This window comes from Ranitomeya variabilis, chromosome 1 (assembly GCF_051348905.1).
Source record: "Ranitomeya variabilis isolate aRanVar5 chromosome 1, aRanVar5.hap1, whole genome shotgun sequence".
Classification (NCBI taxonomy): domain Eukaryota; kingdom Metazoa; phylum Chordata; class Amphibia; order Anura; family Dendrobatidae; genus Ranitomeya; species Ranitomeya variabilis.
In genome coordinates, this window is record NC_135232.1 from 32722071 (window position 1) to 32741236 (window position 19166).

General features: G+C 45.6%; 1 protein-coding gene across 1 annotated transcript in view; it reads right to left on the bottom strand.

The window, feature by feature from the left end:
• LOC143804137 (class I histocompatibility antigen, F10 alpha chain-like) overlaps positions 1-19166 on the bottom strand; it is a 94604-nt gene that overhangs the window by 73322 nt on the left and 2116 nt on the right. Inside the window, exon 2 of the mRNA XM_077281923.1 lies at positions 10613-10873. Within this exon, the coding sequence (XP_077138038.1) occupies positions 10613-10873 (261 nt within the window). The remainder of the gene's footprint in view (positions 1-10612; positions 10874-19166) is intronic.

Sequence of the window (19166 nt, forward strand, 5' to 3'; positions counted from 1 at the left end):
GTACACTCGTCCAGAGTCACACAGCGGTGAGTGTTCCAAGGGTAGCGACGAAATGTTAAGCTACGGGGTTAATTTAAAGGAAATGGAGCTAACTTCAGCGGTAAAGGAGTTAATCTTACAACTATCAAAGAGGAGCGGAAAAGTGGTGAACAACACATCACCACAGTCCGCTAACGCCTTCTTCTGCGGGACCAGCCCGCTAGGCGCTCATATAGATCAGGAAACTAGAAGAAGATCTGGAACATCGATTATATTGACATATGGTCGCTGATATCAGCAGACCAACAAACGGTGGATAAACCAACTATAGGAATTTCGATAGGGGGAGATCAAAAATTGCATTAACCATGAATAATTGGCTCCTGGCCTTCTCAGTATTTAATAGTCGGGGGCTTAATTATGGGCCAGAAACATCCGGAATGCTGCTCCGAATTGTTTATATATCAGGACATGATATTTAGTTTGTACAAGTCGCACGGCAGTTCAGCCTGGCTGCGGTATGACGAGGAGTTCCGCAGGCGTCTGGCCCTACAGCCCGATCTAGGCTGGGGAGTTAAGGCAACAGACGTATGGTTAGCCCCCCCCCCCCTGGCTAAAGCTCTACCCCAATAAGGAAGCGGCTCAGCAGCTGCAAGCAGGATTCTCCGACGGTTTTTTATTCCCTTGAGGCTAACAAGAACGCCAACCCTATCCGATAACCTAAAATCGGCTTGCAAATTTCCTCCAAATTCTTAGACAAAAAAAAAAAAAAAATTGAAAATGAGGTAGAACTGGGTAGAATAGCAAGCCCCTTTAAGTCGCTCCCCTTCAAAAACATTAAAATATCATCGCTAGGCAATATACCAAAAAAGGAACCCGGTAAATACCGCCTAATCCATCATTTATCTCACCCAAAGGGCGATTCGGTTAACGACGCAATTTCCCCAGAAAAAGCTTCCGTCTCATACGCGTCTTTCGATAAGGCGGTAGAATTAGTCCGGGCAGCCGGACCCGGCGCCCTGCTAGCCAAATCCAACATTGAATCAGGATTCCATTTACTACCCGTGCACCCCGAATGTTTCCTGGGCTGCAAAGGGGACCAACAGTACTAATTCGACATGTGCCTCCCGATGGGATGTTCCATCTCATGTCACTATTTCGAGCTATTCAGCACCTTCCTAGATTGGGTAGTTCGGTACGAGACGGGCAGTAAATCCCTAATTCACTACCTTGACGATTTCCTGTTCGTCGGCCCCAGAAATTCTAATCTCTGCTCCGATTTACGAGAAAAATTCAAATCTATCTCACACAAATTCGGCGTGCCATTGTCACTGGAGAAAATGGTGGGACCATGTAATGCGTTCCCCTTTTTGGGCATCGAAATGGATACCACTTCAATGGTTTTCGGCTTACCAGAGGATAAAATACAAAAACCCAGCAAATGTTGAAAGGCTTTCGGGAAGTAAACAAGGTAACCCTCCAGCAAATGCAGGCATTATTGGGCCTACTGACGTTCGCCTGCCGCGTAATGCCAGTTGGCAGAGCATTCTCGCGCAGACTTTCTTTGGCAACAAAAGGTGCTTCGAAACCCGGCCTTAGAATTAGGCTCACTCATTAGCTAAAAGCCGTTCTGCTAGTATGGCAGACGTTCCTGCAATCGCAATAGGGTGGAACAAAAAAAAAAAAAAAAAAGAGGGTTTTGCAGCAATTTATAACAACCAATGGTGCAAATCTGATTGGCCGGAGCAATGGACGACAACAAAGTGGGGGTAAGACCCAGCCCTATGGGAATTGTTTGCGGTTGTAACGGCATTGGAGTTATGGGCCGATCAGTTGAGAAACATGAACATTCGTTTCCAAACAAAAAATGCGAAAAAAGTGAAGAGTTTGAATCACATGTCTTCTTCATCCCTGACCATACTCGCTCTCTTGCGCCGGCTAGCGCTAATTTGCCTTGAAAACAATATCTGGTGTAGAGCCACCGTGGTGGCGGAAGTTGACGATAATATCATTAACCCACTGTTATTTTCCATTTGGCAGGCTTTCAGAATCCAGCAGCCCGACGCGCAACCCCGGGGTATTCGGTGTCCACTGTCCCTGTGGGACACAGTGGCCAATCATTGATGCCCTTAATCCGGGCCTCCTTTTCGCCAGCTACCTGGCTGATGTATGGTAAGGCTTGGGAGGAGGGGTGCTCACTAAGTCAGGGTAGGCCAGTCGACGAAAGCGACGGAGCACGAAGCGCGGTGACGACTGATGTTACGGATGAGGGAAGGCGGGGCGTCGGGCACCTCGGCACAACCGAAATTAGCGGGACTAGCATTTTTCTTTCAATTATTGGGATGGGCAGACGTATCTAAGTCCTTCTGCATAAGACAAGCCATAAAAGGTTGGAAAAGGCTTCAGCCAAGCCAAGACAGTCACCGCCCCATCTCACTGAGACTATTGCAGGACCTGCTGGCGATATCCCCGTCAGTCTCCTGTCAGTCTGCTCATCGCACTATGAGGCGGCCCTCATATCGGCAGCTTTTGCGACCGTTTTTTCGGAGCACTGTGAATCAGCGAATTGCTACCGTGGTCGAAAACCGCGTCGGAAGGAGGTCTAATTAATGAGGACATAGTAATATGCAGTGACGCCCTGCGCATCAGGGTTAGAAAATCCAAATGCGATCCCTCTGGTAGGGGCACATGGGTCCTGGTTAACTCTACAGAGGGCCCAGCTTGCCTGCTAAAAAATTGTTAAAAGATACGCTGTAATAAGACACGCTGGTAGATTTTTCTTCACTCATACAGACGGGTCCCCCCCTGACCAAGTTCCAATTCCAGGCAAGGTTCAAGCTAGGCTTTATATAAAAAAAAAAAAAAAAAAAACACACACTGGATCCAAAGGAGTATGGAACACATTCCTTCTGGATAGGGACGGCCACAGAGGCAGCTAAGGCAGGAGTGTCACAGGCCGAAGTGCAGAGAATGGGGCGCTGGAAGGCCGCATGCTTCGCCAGATACATAAGACCCGACCTGCTTAATTAACATGTGTTGTCTCTTACAGGGGTTGAAGTTTGGGTTGTAGGAGATTCCTACGTATACGGGGCCGAAAAGAGGGACAAACTGCGGCCAGGAGGAACAAATCTTTACCTCCTGGGCATAAAGGTTAACTGGGGGGGTATCGGAGGCCTCCAGTGGAAGCAGGTGTTCAAGGAGATGGTTGGCATAGCAAGGATGGCGGAACACCCAGTGATAATGGGGTTACACGTGGGTGGCAATGACCTTGGAAAACAAAAGGTGGCCGAATTGTACAAATGGGTGACAACGAATATGGAACGGTTCAGCTGTCTATTCAGGAACACAATACTGGTGTGGTCGGAGATAACACCACGGGCCGCATGGCGCGGTGCAAGAGATAAAAAAGCCATAGAGCGAACAAGGGGGAAATTCAATGCTCGGATTGGAAAATATGTGAGAGGAAGAGGCGGTATCACAATTCGTCACCAATACCTACAAGGGGATAACGCCACAATTAAGACCGGACGGAGTTCACCTGACGGACAGTGGCCTCAATAATTTTGTTGGGTTTACAGGATGGGGTTGAACAGGCCCTAACATTGAGGGGTGGGGTCGGAGTCCCGCGTAGGTAATACACGGGATCCTCCGTGGCGGAAGAAGGGGAGGAGGGCAAAGGTCGTAACCCCTCGTTGGGCCAATTCCCTGTCGATCACGGACAGGAGCTCGGCGCGAGCGCCCGTTACGATATGTAATTGCCTTTCTCTGCTTATTTAATTAATAAACTGTGACCGACCTGTTCAACCCACCTAGGACTGAGTGTGTTTCATTACGGGATTGATGGGAGGGGGGAAGGCACTGGTTACGACACCCAGGTCTCCACAGTCTATACAGTGTAGTGTGTATATAGTGTATACAGTGTAGTGTGTTTATAGTGTATACACTTCACTGTATACAAAATATACACACTACACTGTATACACTATATACACAGTACACTGAATACACAATATACACAGTATATAGTGTGTATATTGTGTATACAGAGTAGTGTGTATATTGTGTATACAGTGTAGTGTGTATACAGTGTAGTGTGTATATAGTGTATACAGTTTAGTGTGTATATTGTGTATACAGTGTAGTGTGTATATAGTGTATACAGTGTAGTGTATATATTGTGTATATAGTGTATTGTGTATATTGTGTATACAGTGTAGTGTGTATATTGTGTATATAGTGTAGTGTGTATATTGTATACAGTGTAGTGTGTATATTGTGTATACAGTGTAGTGTGTGTATAGTGTATACAGTGTAGTGTGTGTACAGTGTAGTGTCTATATTGTGTATACAGTGTAGTGTGTATATTGTGTATACAGTGTAGTGTGTATTTAGTGTCTATAGTGTAGTGTGTATATTGTGTAGTGTCTATATTGTGTATACAGTGTAGTGTGTATATAGTGTATACAGTGTAGTATATTGTGTATACAGTGTAGTGTGTATATAGTGTATACAGTGTAGTGTGTATAGTGTATACAGTGTAGTGTGTATACAGTGTAGTGTGTATACAGTGTAGTGTGTATACAGTGTAGTGTGTATATAGTGTATACAGTGTACTGTGTATATAGTGTATACAGTGTAGTGTGTATATAGTGTATACAGTGTAGTGTGTATATAGTGTATACAGTGTAGTGTGTCTACAGGGGCGGATTATCAGAGGGTCAATATGGGAGGTAGCCCAGGGCCCAGTGGTGTGGGGGCCCTGGGCTACCGCACAGATTGACCCTCTGATAATCCGCCCGAGTGTGACTGTGAATGCCCGCCGGCATTTATGTGCCCCCGGACCCGGTGGGCAGAGAGAGGGGGCCCGCATCGGGCCCCTTCTCATCTGCTCACCGGGCCCCTTCCGGCGCTGCGGCGGTTTCCTATTGACGTGCGGGCGCGCGCCTGCACGTCAGTAGTTAACAACAGCCGCCAGCCATTTGGAGGCTGGCAGCTGAAGTCGGCCGCAGCGCACACGTCGCCGGCGTCTAACGTCATTGTCAGTCGCCGGCGAGTGTGCGCTGCTGGAGGGAGCTCGCCGCCTGGAGCGCTGGTCAGGTGAGGAGACTCTGTTTCGTTTTTTTTGTTTTGTTTTTTGATAAGCTAACGGTGGACACACTGGGGCAATGCTGGAGACACTGGGGCAATGCTGGAGACACTGGGGCAGATTGCTGGAGACACTGGGGCAGATTGCTGGAGACACTGGGGCAATGCTGGAGACACTGGGGCAGATTGCTGGACACACTGGGGTAATGCTGGAGGACACACTGGGGCAGATTGCTGGAGACACTGGGGCAATGCTGGAGACACTGGGGCAGATTGCTGGACACACTGGGGCAATGCTGGAGGACACACTGGGGCAGATTGCTGGAGACACTGGGGCAATGCTGGAGACACTGGGGCAGATTGCTGGACACACTGGGGCAATGCTGGAGGACACACTGGGGCAGATTGCTGGAGACACTGGGGCAATGCTGGAGACACTGGGGCAGATTGCTGGACACTGGGGGCAATGCTGGAGGAGACACTGGGGCAGATTGCTGGAGACACTGGGGCAATGCTGGAGACACTGGGGCAATGCTGGAGACACTGGGGCAATGCTGGAGACACTGGAGCAATGCTTGAGACACTGGGGCAGATTGCTGGAGACACTGGGGCAATGCTGGAGACACTGGGGCAGATTGCTGGACACACTAGGGGCAATGCTGGATACTCTGGGGCAATATGCTGGACATACTGGGGCAGATTGTTGAACACACTGTCTGGGGGCAATGTTGGATATACTGGGGCAATGCTGGAGACACTGGGGCAATGCTGGAGACACTGGGGCAATGCTGGAGACACTGAGGCAATGCTGGACACTGGGCAGTGCTGGACAATTGGACCTACTGGGGCAGATTGCTGGACACTGGTGGTAATATGCTGGACACACTGGTGGTAATATGCTGGACACACTGGGGCAATGCTGGACATACTGGGGCAGATTGCTGGACACACTGGTGGCAATATGCTGAACACACTGGGGCAGATTGCTGGACACACTGGGGCAGATTGCTGGACACTGGGGCAATATGCTGGACATACTGGGGCAGATTGCTGGACACACTGGGGCAGATTGCTGGACACACTGGGGGCAGGACTGGAGGCATGGGCAGAATGTAGACACGGGGCATGATTGGAGACACGGGGCAGAATGAAAGACATGGGGCAGGATTGGATCATGGGGCAGGATGGATACGATGGAGACAGATGGGGCAGGATGAAGACAGATGGGGCAGGATGGGGAGATCATATGGGGTAGAATGGATACTCATGAGTGCAGGATGGGAGAACATATGGCTGGAGCCAGGAATGAGACACACAGGGCCAGGGTGGGGAATATTATTACCATAGGGGCTAATTAAGAGATATTATTACTGCAGTGATGTATTTATTTTATTTTTTGAGTATACTGTTTTAAATGGGGGGGGGGGGCGGTCCTGTTCCTGTGCAGAGTGACACTATATCGCCTTTTTTTCTCCATGTGGTGTAATGTAGAAGTTGTGAAAAATTAAGTAATGTGTTCTGCAAGCAGAGCTCGAGATAACTGTGTTATTTCCTGCAGAAACGAGTCCTGGCTGGAAGAAATGATGGCGGTCTGTGCTGGATGAAAGATGAAGGACTTCACCTAGAGACGTCACTGGTGAGTCAGTGTTACCTATACACTGACACTATACACTGTATACTATATACAGAGCTCCTGTGTACAATGTCACCAGTGATCACTGTATTACCTCTACACAGACACTGCATACTAAGTACAGATCTACTGTGAATACTGGCACTTATGGTGATAGTATTGTGTTTTTTTTATTATTATTACTGATCAGTATTGTAGTATTCAGTCACTATGTGGTGGTAATATGTGGTCTGGAAATGGTGTTGTGGTATTTGTCCCTTGAATGTGCTATTTGGTCACCAAGTGGTGGTAATATGTGGTCTTGACATGGTGCGGTGGTATTTGTTCCTTGTATGTGATATTATTCGATCACTGTGGTTGTAATTTGTGGTCTTGACATGGTGCAGTGGTATTTGTTCCTTGTATGTGATATTATTCGATCACTGTGGTTGTCATTTGTGGTCTTGACATGGTGCAGTGGTATTTGTTCCTTGTATGTGATATTATTTGATCACTGTGGTTGTAATTTGTGGTCTTGACATGGTGCAGTGGTATTTGTTCCTTGTATGTGATATTATTGGTCAAAATATACCTAAATTGTATTGCAGATTTTAACAAATATTTAATAGGTTACAGTAGAGTAGGGCCCGGCCATTTTTCTGGAATAATCTGGTTCGGGTATAACATGACCCCCGTCACATGACCCCCATCACATGACCCCTGTCACTTGACCGGGGGGGGGGGCCACAGTGTCTGAACTGCCCGGGGCCCTGGCTACCCTTAATCCACCCCTAGTGTATACAGTGTAGTGTGTATATTGTGTATACAGTGTAGTGTGTATACAGTGTAGTGTGTGTATATAGTGTATAGTGTATACAGTGTAGTGTGTATACAGTGTAGTGTGTATATAGTGTATACAGTGTAGTGTGTATATAGTGTATACAGTGTATTGTATATTGTATACAGTGTAGTGTGTATATAGTGTATACAGTGTAGTGTGTATACAGTGTAGTGTGTATATAGTGTATACAGTGTAGTGTGTATATAGTGTATACAGTGTAGTGTGTATATAGTGTATACAGTGTAGTGTGTATACAGTGTAGTGTGTATATTGTGTATACAGTGTAGTGTGTATATAGTGTATACAGTGTAGTGTGTATACAGTGTAGTGTGTATATAGTGTATACAGTGTAGTGTGTATATTGTGTGTATACAGTGTAGTGTGTATACAGTGTAGTGTGTGTATATAGTGTAGTGTGTATATAGTGTATACAGTGTAGTGTGTATATAGTGTATACAGTGTAGTGTGTATATTGTGTATACAGTGTAGTGTGTATATAGTGTATACAGTGTAGTGTGTATATAGTGTATACAGTGTAGTGTGTATATTGTGTATACAGTGTAGTGTGTATATTGTGTATACAGTGTAGTGTGTATATTGTGTATACAGTGTAGTGTGTATATTGTGTATACAGTGTAGTGTGTATATAGTGTATACAGTGTAGTGTGTATATAGTGTATACAGTGTAGTGTGTATATTGTGTATACAGTGTAGTGTGTATATTGTGTATACAGTGTAGTGTGTATATAGTGTATACAGTGTAGTGTGTATATAGTGTATACAGTGTAGTGTGTGTATATAGTGTATACAGTGTAGTGTGTATATAGTGTATACAGTGTAGTGTGTATATAGTGTATACAGTGTAGTGTGTGTATACAGTGTAGTGTGTATATAGTGTATACAGTGTAGTGTGTATATTGTGTATACAGTGTAGTGTGTATATTGTGTATACAGTGTAGTGTGTATATAGTGTATACAGTGTAGTGTGTATATAGTGTATACAGTGTAGTGTGTGTATATAGTGTATACAGTGTAGTGTGTATATAGTGTATACAGTGTAGTGTGTATATAGTGTATTATTGAAATCCACCGCACTCCCTGTGTGGAATATCTTAGAAACAAAAGGATTTTTTGAAATTTGCTAATTTATTCAAGTGAAAAACAGAAAATCAAATGTGACAGATCAAATAGTAGGCAGTATAAGCGACTGAGTGATTGACGTTTCGACCCTCCCGGGTCTAAGGGTACCGTCACACAGTGCCATTTGCATCGCTACGACGGCACGATTCGTGACGTTCCAGCGATGCATTTACGATATCGTTGTGTCTGACACGCTACTGCGATCCGGATCCCCGCTGAGAATCGTACGTCGTAGCAGATCGTTTGAAACTTTCTTTCGTCGTCTAGTGTCCCACTGTGGCGGCATGATTGCATCGTGTGACACAGGTTGTATACGATGTGCGCACAGTAACCAACGGCTTCTACATCGCAAATACGTCATGAAATTATCGCTCCAGCGCCGTGTATTGCAACGTGTGACCGCAGTCTACGACGCTGGAGCGATAATCATATGACGCTGCAACGTCACGAATCGTGCCGTCGTAGCGATGAAAATGGCACTGTGTGACGGTACCCTTACTCTAAAGTCGCACTTAATCCAGGATTTATGAGTGGCTCTTATGGTAATGAGGATGTTATCCCTGTAGTGTCAAGGGGCAGGTACAGTCTTTTTGATACCAAGTATGGCCTGATAGTTGATTTTTCTCTGAGTATGACCTTGCTGAGGAATAGCAGCGGTGTATCAGCGTCTTGCTGCTGTTTGCATACGCGATTCAAATAGAAAGTTGGTATGTCACTGGAGACAACCTTTTTTGCAGGTGCCAATGTATCAGCTTTAAATTGCTGTTAAGTTGTATGTGGTTTAATGGATTTGCCAGTTCTGGATAAAGCCTTGTAGAGGGGTAACAGCGGCGCATCTGCGTCTTGCTGGTGGACATGTAGGCTTAGTACCCTTAGTGGATGGGGGATAGCGCTCCTGCGTCCTGTGGGAAGGCATATACAGTGTAGTGTGTATATAGTGTATACAGTGTAGTGTGTATATAGTGTATACAGTGTAGTGTGTATATAGTGTATACAGTGTAGTGTGTATATAGTGTATACAGTGTAGTGTGTATATAGTGTATACAGTGTAGTGTGTATATTGTGTATACAGTGTAGTGTGTATATAGTGTATACAGTGTAGTGTGTATATTGTGTATACAGTGTAGTGTGTATATAGTGTATACAGTGTAGTGTGTATATAGTGTATACAGTGTAGTGTGTATATTGTGTATACAGTGTAGTGTGTATATAGTGTATACAGTGTAGTGTGTATATAGTGTATACAGTGTAGTGTGTATATAGTGTATACAGTGTAGTGTGTATATTGTGTATACAGTGTAGTGTGTATATAGTGTATACAGTGTAGTGTGTATATAGTGTATACAGTGTAGTGTGTATATTGTGTATACAGTGTAGTGTATATATAGTGTATACAGTAGTGTGTATATAGTGTATACAGTGTAGTGTGTATATAGTGTATACAGTGTAGTGTGTATATAGTGTATACAGTGTAGTGTGTATATAGTGTATACAGTGTAGTGTGTATATAGTGTATACAGTGTAGTGTGTATATTGTGTATACAGTGTAGTGTGTATATTGTGTATACAGTGTAGTGTGTATATAGTGTATACAGTGTAGTGTGTATATAGTGTATACAGTGTAGTGTGTATATTGTGTATACAGTGTAGTGTGTATATAGTGTATACAGTGTAGTGTGTATATAGTGTATACAGTGTAGTGTGTATATTGTGTATACAGTGTAGTGTATATATAGTGTATACAGTAGTGTGTATATAGTGTATACAGTGTAGTGTGTATATAGTGTATACAGTGTAGTGTGTATATAGTGTATACAGTGTAGTGTGTATATAGTGTATACAGTGTAGTGTGTATATTGTGTATACAGTGTAGTGTGTATATTGTGTATACAGTGTAGTGTGTGTAGTGTGTATACAGTGTAGTGTGTATATTGTGTATACAGTATATTTCTCACCTCCGCTCTGGTTGAATCGCACCATCGCTGTCCTCACACTATGTCTGAATGTCGCCTCATTCCCTTTAGCGATCTGTGTATTCCTCTCCCAGTATCCATCCTCCATTTTCTCCATCCACTGGACCTTGGGTCGGTATCTGCCGCTCTCTGAGTTATAATTCATAATCTCCCGATCATCCACATATCCAACTGATGAGAACTCCGGCAGCCCGGACCCCGGAGCTGAGACCCCCGTGTAATAATACCGCAGAGAGTGACTGTCTGAGAGAGACACAGAGTGTTACATGTCACACACAGGACACTGCAGTCACAGGAGGAGACACAACGTATGTACAGGATAATAACAAATTTATTTTTTTTTCATTAAACATCATTTTTATTGATTTTTTTTTTAACATAACATCAGATAGGATAACGTAACATAGGATAGGATATAGCATCAGCAATGACACTGTAAATTACCAAAAGTACATATACAAATCTTACTTCTTAAACAACAGATCCGCATAACTTTTTTACAATAGTATATAGATACATAGATCGATCTCCGTCAGTGCCTGGTAACACAAATTTTGGGGAAACAGTAAGAGAAAGAAAGGACAGACTGACCACATAGAAGGGGAATAGGGGAAGGAAGAGAATCTCTTTTACTGTATTTTGCATTGTCCAGAGTGTCGTTCTACAGTAATATATGTTGTATCTTTAATAGACATTGTACACTTGGAATGGTTCCCAAGACCCCCAACGTCCCGCTCAGATCCTCCAGACAGAAGAATTCTGTGTGGCGGAAGGGACAAGTCATTCTCGATATTTCATGGGGACTATAGTGGAAACCAATAAACGTTTTCCACAGCGGAAATACTTTCCCTGCAGATTTTTCTTTACTCCTTTCTGCCTCTATTACCGTATAAACTCGAGTATAAGCGGAGAATTTCAGCCCATTTTTTTAGGCTGAAATTGCCCCTCTCAGCTTATACTCGTGTCATTCCCAGGGGTCGGCAGGCAGGGCTGGACTGGGACTAAAATTCAGCCCTGGCATTTGAAGTTACACAGGCCCACTTGTCACATGGTGACTGTATAATATCTTTGTACACTTGTAGGCAGGGCCGGTTTTAGGCAAAGTGGGGCCCTAGGCAAAGTTTAAAATGGGGCCCCAAAAGCTAACATATTCCACATCACACAGAAGCCTTTCTGTTGTATTTACGTGCGCTGAGTTCAGGCCGCTAAATGAGTTTGATCGACAATACGGAAGTTGTTCAACGCTTGTTTCCCGGCCTCTTTCCACCAGCTGAGGAATAATGATGGGACAGAACGATCACTAATAGATCACTAACAGATCACCATACAGTATCATGTTTTCAGCAGCACATCTACAGTTTACACTGGCAATGTGCTGCTGACAACAAGGCTTTTTGTTCCAGCAAAAACAATCTGAATATGCAGCATTTTACTTGTTTAGTAAAATACACCCCATAGTCCTCCATATATTATAATGTGCTCCATAGTCCTCCATATAGTATAATACACTCCCTATAGTCCTCCATATATTAAAATACACTGCTCAGTCCTCAACATAGTATAATACACTCCTCATAGTCCTCCATATAGCATAATACACTCCTCATAGTGCTCCATATAGTATAATGCACCGCCACAGTCATCCATGTAGTACAATTCACTTCCCATAGTATAATGCACCCCATAGTTCTTCATATAGTATAACGTATTCCCCATAGTCCTCGATACAGTATCATGCAGCCCACATATAGTATAATGCAGCCACCCCAGAGTATAATACACCAACCACAGAGTATAATGCAGCCACCCCAGAGTATAATGCAGCCACCCCAGAGTATGTAACCCCCATAGAATATAATACAGCCCACCTCCCCATAATATATAATGTAGCCCCCCATAGAATATAATGCAGCCCCCCATAGTATAGAATATAATATACTCCCCATAGTATATAGCAAAGCCCGCATATTATATAGCACAAACCGCATAGTATACAGCACAGCCTGCATACTATAGCACAGCCCGTGTAGTAGATAACACAGCCCACAGAGCAGTATTCAGCACAGACCACACAGTAGTATACAGCACAGACCACACAGTAGTATACAGCACAGCCCACGTAGAAGTATACAGCACAGTCCACACAGTAGTATACAGCACAGCCCACAGAGTAATATATACAGCACAGCCCAAAAAGTAATATATACAGCACAGCCCACAAAGTAATATATACAGCACAGCCCACAAAGTAATATATACAGCACAGCCCACAAAGTAATATATACAGCACAGCCCACAGAGTAATATATACAGCACAGCCCACAGAGTAATATATACAGCACAGCCCACAGAGAACTATATACAGCACAGCCCACAGAGAACTATATACAGCACAGCCCACAGAGAACTATATACAGCACAGCCCACAGAGAACTATATACAGCACAGCCCACAGAGAAGTATATACAGCACAGCCCACAGAGAAGTATATACAGCACAGCCCACAGAGAAGTATATACAGCACAGCCCAGAGTACTATATACAGAACAGCCCAGAGTACTATATAAAGCACAGCCCACAGAGTACTACATACAGCACAGCCCACAGTGTACTACATACAGCACAGCCCACAGAGTACTATATACAGCACAGCCCACAGAGTACTATATACAGCACAGCCCACAGAGTACTATATACAGCACAGCCCACAGAGTACTATATACAGCACAGCCCACAGAGCAATATATACAGCACAGCCCACAGAGTACTATATACAGCACAGCCCAGAGAGTACTACATACAGCACAGCCCACAGTGTACTATATATAGCACATAGCACACAGTAGTATACAGCACAGAACACAGCCCACAGAGAACTATATACAGCCCACAGTAGTATACAGCACAGAGCACAGCCCACAGAGAACTATATACAGCCCACAGTGGTATACAGCACAGAGCACAGCCCAGAGAACTATATACAGCCCACAGTAGTATACAGCACAGAGCACAGCCCAGAGAACTATATACAGCCCACAGTAGTATACAGCACAGAGCACAGCCCACAGAGAACTATATACAGCCCACAGTAGTATACAGCACAGAGCACAGCCCACAGAGAACTATATACAGCCCACAGTGGTATACAGCACAGAGCACAGCCCACAGAGAACTATATACAGCCCACAGTGGTATACAGCACAGAGCACAGCCCACAGAGAACTATATACAGCCCACAGTGGTATACAGCACAGAGCACAGCCCACAGAGAACTATATACAGCCCACAGTGGTATACAGCACAGAGCACAGCCCACAGAGAACTATATACAGCCCACAGTAGTATACAGCACAGCCCACAGAGAACTATATACAGCCCACAGTAGTATACAGCACAGAGCACAGCCCACAGAGAACTATATACAGCCCACAGTAGTATACAGCACAGAGCACAGCCCACAGAGAACTATATACAGCCCACAGTAGTATACAGCACAGAGCACAGCCCACAGAGAACTATATACAGCCCACAGTAGTATACAGCACAGAGCACAGCCAGAGTACTATATATAGCACAGTAGTATACAGCACAGAGCACAGCCCACAGAGAACTATATACAGCCCACAGTAGTATACAGCACAGAGCACAGCCCACAGAGAACTATATACTGTCCACAGTGGTATACAGCACAGAGCACAGCCCACAGAGAACTATATACAGCCCACAGTAGTATACAGCACAGAGCACAGCCCACAGAGAACTATATACAGCCCACAGTGGTATACAGCACAGAGCACAGCCCACAGAGAACTATATACAGCCCACAGTAGTATACAGCACAGAGCACAGCCCACAGAGAACTATATACAGCCCACAGTGGTATACAGCACAGAGCACAGCCAGAGTACTATATATAGCACAGTAGTATACAGCACAGAGCACAGCCCACAGAGAACTATATACAGCCCACAGTAGTATACAGCACAGAGCACAGCCCACAGAGAACTATATACAGCCCACAGTGGTATACAGCACAGAGCACAGCCCACAGAGAACTATATACAGCCCACAGTGGTATACAGCACAGAGCACAGCCCACAGAGAACTATATACAGCCCACAGTGGTATACAGCACATAGCACAGCCCACAGAGAACTATATACAGCCCACAGTGGTATACAGCACAGAGCACAGCCCACAGAGAACTATATACAGCCCACAGTGGTATACAGCACAGAGCACAGCCCACAGAGAACTATATACAGCCCACAGTGGTATACAGCACAGAGCACAGCCCACAGAGAACTATATACAGCCCACAGTGGTATACAGCACAGAGCACAGCCCACAGAGAACTATATACAGCCCACAGTGGTATACAGCACAGAGCACAGCCCACAGAGAACTATATACAGCCCACAGTAGTATACAGCACAGAGCACAGCCCACAGAGAACTATATACAGCCCACAGTGGTATACAGCACAGAGCACAGCCCACAGAGAACTATATACAGCCCACAGTGGTATACAGCACAGAGCACAGCCCACAGAGAACTATATACAGCCCACAGTGGTATACAGCACAGAGCACAGCCCACAGAGAACTATATACAGCCCACAGTGGTATACAGCACATAGCACAGCCCACAGAGAACTATATACAGCCCACAGTGGTATACAGCACAGAGCACAGCCCACAGAGAACTATATACAGCCCACAGTGGTATACAGCACAGAGCACAGCCCACAGAGAACTATATACAGCCCACAGTAGTATACAGCACAGCCCACAGAGAACTATATACAGCCCACAGTGGTATACAGCACAGAGCACAGCCCACAGAGAACTATATACAGCCCACAGTGGTATACAGCACAGAGCACAGCCCACAGAGAACTATATACAGCCCACAGTGGTATACAGCACAGAGCACAGCCCACAGAGTACTATATATAGCACAGTAGTATACAGCACAGAGCACAGCCCACAGAGAACTATATACAGCCCACAGTAGTATACAGCACAGAGCACAGCCCACAGAGAACTATATACAGCCCACAGTGGTATACAGCACAGAGCACAGCCCACAGAGAACTATATACAGCCCACAGTAGTATACAGCACAGAGCACAGCCCACAGAGAACTATATACAGCCCACAGTGGTATACAGCACAGAGCACAGCCCACAGAGAACTATATACAGCCCATAGTGGTATACAGCACAGAGCACAGCCCACAGAGAACTATATACAGCCCACAGTGGTATACAGCACAGAGCACAGCCCACAGAGTACTATATATAGCACAGTAGTATACAGCACAGAGCACAGCCCACAGAGTACTATATACAGCCCACAGTAGTATACAGCACAGAGCACAGCCCACAGAGAACTATATACAGCCCACAGTAGTATACAGCACAGAGCACAGCCCACAGAGAACTATATACAGCCCACAGTGGTATACAGCACAGAGCACAGCCCACAGAGAACTATATACAGCCCACAGTAGTATACAGCACAGAGCACAGCCACAGAGTACTATATATAGCACAGTAGTATACAGCACAGAGCACAGCCCACAGAGTACTATATACAGCCCACAGTGGTATACAGCACAGAGCACAGCCCACAGAGAACTATATACAGCCCACAGTAGTATACAGCACAGAGCACAGCCCACAGAGAACTATATACAGCCCACAGTAGTATACAGCACAGAGCACAGCCCACAGAGAACTATATACAGCCCACAGTGGTATACAGCACAGAGCACAGCCCACAGAGAACTATATACAGCCCACAGTAGTATACAGCACAGAGCACAGCCACAGAGTACTATATATAGCACAGTAGTATACAGCACAGAGCACAGCCACAGAGTACTATATATAGCACAGTAGTATACAGCACAGAGCACAGCCCACAGAGAACTATATATAGCACAGTAGTATACAGCACAGCCCACAGAGAACTATATACAGCCCACAGTAGTATACAACACAGAGCACAGCCCACAGATAACTATATACAGCCCACAGTAGTATACAGCACAGAGCACAGCCCACAGAGAACTATATACAGCCCACAGTAGTATACAGCACAGAGCACAGCCACAGAGTACTATATATAGCACAGTAGTATACAGCACAGAGCACAGCCCACAGAGAACTATATATAGCACAGTAGTATACAACACAGAGCACAGCCCACAGAGAACTATATATAGCACAGTAGTATACAACACAGAGCACAGCCCACAGAGAACTATATACAGCCCACAGTAGTATACAGCACAGAGCACAGCCCACAGAGAACTATATACAGCCCACAGTAGTATACAGCACAGAGCACAGCCCACAGAGAACTATATACAGCCCACAGTGGTATACAGCACAGAGCACAGCCCACAGAGAACTATATACAGCCCACAGTAGTATACAGCACAGAGCACAGCCACAGAGTACTATATATAGCACAGTAGTATAGAGCACAGCCCACAGAGTACTATATATAGCACAGTAGTATACAGCACAGAGCACAGCCACAGAGTACTATATATAGCACAGTAGTATACAGCACAGAGCACAGCCCACAGAGAACTATATATAGCACAGTAGTATACAGCACAGAGCACAGCCCACAGAGTACTATATATAGCACAGTAGTATACAGCACAGAGCACAGCCCACAGAGTACTATATATAGCACAGTAGTATACAGCACAGAGCACAGCCACAGAGTACTATATATAGCACAGTAGTATACAGCACAGAGCACAGCCCACAGAGTACTATATATAGCACAGTAGTATACAGCACAGAGCACAGCCCACAGAGAACTATATATAGCACAGTAGTATACAGCACAGAGCACAGCCCACAGAGAACTATATATAGCACAGTAGTATACAGCACAGAGCACAGCCCACATTTCTTCTCTTCCTCCACCCCCTCCCCTCACCTCCTCCGAGAATGGCCCCACAGTCCAGAAAAAAAAAAAACCTCTCCTCACCTCTCCTCGTGCCCAGCGTTGCTTCCTGGTTCCTGCTCCTGTCTCAGCAGCTGCAGTCTGCCCGGGACACAGCAGGTGCGCGATGATATGACGTCATCGCGCACCCGCAGTGTCAGAGGCAGAGCGGGGAATGATGGGAGAGGAGCGTCTGTAGACGCTCTCCTCCATCATTGAATTCAACTGTACCGGCGTCTATACGCCGGTATAGTTGAATGCGGGGGCGGGGGGGAGGCGGATCGAGCGGCCCACTACTGGCACCGGCCCTTCTGGCATTTGCCAGAAGTGCCCGATGGCCAGTCCGGCCCTGTCGGCAGGGGAGGGGGAGCGTAGCTGTGTAATAATATTCACCTGCTCCTGGCACGGTCCCTGCACATCCCTGGTTATCCGGGCACCAGCAGCTTCTTCCTGTAGTGAGCGGTCACATGGTACCGCTCATTACAGTAATGAATATGGACTCCACTCCCATAGGGGTGGAGCCGCATATTCATTACTGTAATGAGCGGTACCATGTGACCGCTCACTACAGGAAGAAGCTGCCGACGCCGGGGAACAGACGTGCAGGGACCGCACCAGGAGCAGGGGAGTATAACGGGGGCAGTGCGCGATATTCACCTGTCCCTCGTTCCACAATCGGCGCCGCTGTGTCTTCCGCATCCTCTGCAGTGACGCTCAGGTCAGAGGGCGCGATGACGTGATTAGTGTCGCGCCGCCCTCTGCCTGAAAGTCGTTGCAGAGGAGGTGGAAGACACAGCGGCGGTCGGCGGTGGAACAGGAAAAGTGAGTATAGCAAGTGCCGGGGGCCTGAGAGGTGAGTATGTGATTTTTTATATTTTTAATCGCAGCAACAGCAAATGGGGAAAATATCTGTATGGAGCATCTTATGGGGCCATGTGCAGCATTATATGGGGCAAATATCTCTATGGAGCATCTTATGGGGTCATAATCAACATTTGTGCAGCATTATATGGGTCATATTTTAATATGGAGCATCTTATGGGGCCCATCATGAACTTTATGGAGCATTATATGGGGCTCCTGATTCAATATGGATATTCAAAAACACAACCTACTGATGTCTCAATTAATTTTACTTTTATTGGTATCTATTTTTATTTTTGAAATTTACCAGTAGCTGCTGCATTTTCCACCCTAGGCTTATACTCGAGTCATTAAGTTTTCCCAGTTTTTTGTGGCAATATTAGGGGGGTCGGCTTATACTCGGGTCGGCTTATACTTGAGTATATACGGTAATCCAATTCCCAGTAAGTGTTTCATCTGGGCTATTATCATCACCATCGATGGGGCGTTTGGTTTAAGCCTTTCGCCAAATAAACCACGTAAGGCTACAACTAAGAATGTGGGGATGTTTTTAGGGATCTTTGCTTTAACTCCTGTGAGTGGTGTCTCCGGGGGTTTGTGGCCTTTGTGGGAGATGGATTCCCCAGCACGATGGAACCTGCTCCCCTCCCTGTTTCCAGTACTCTGTAACTGCCCTGCATTCCCACACCCCGTGCCAGAGA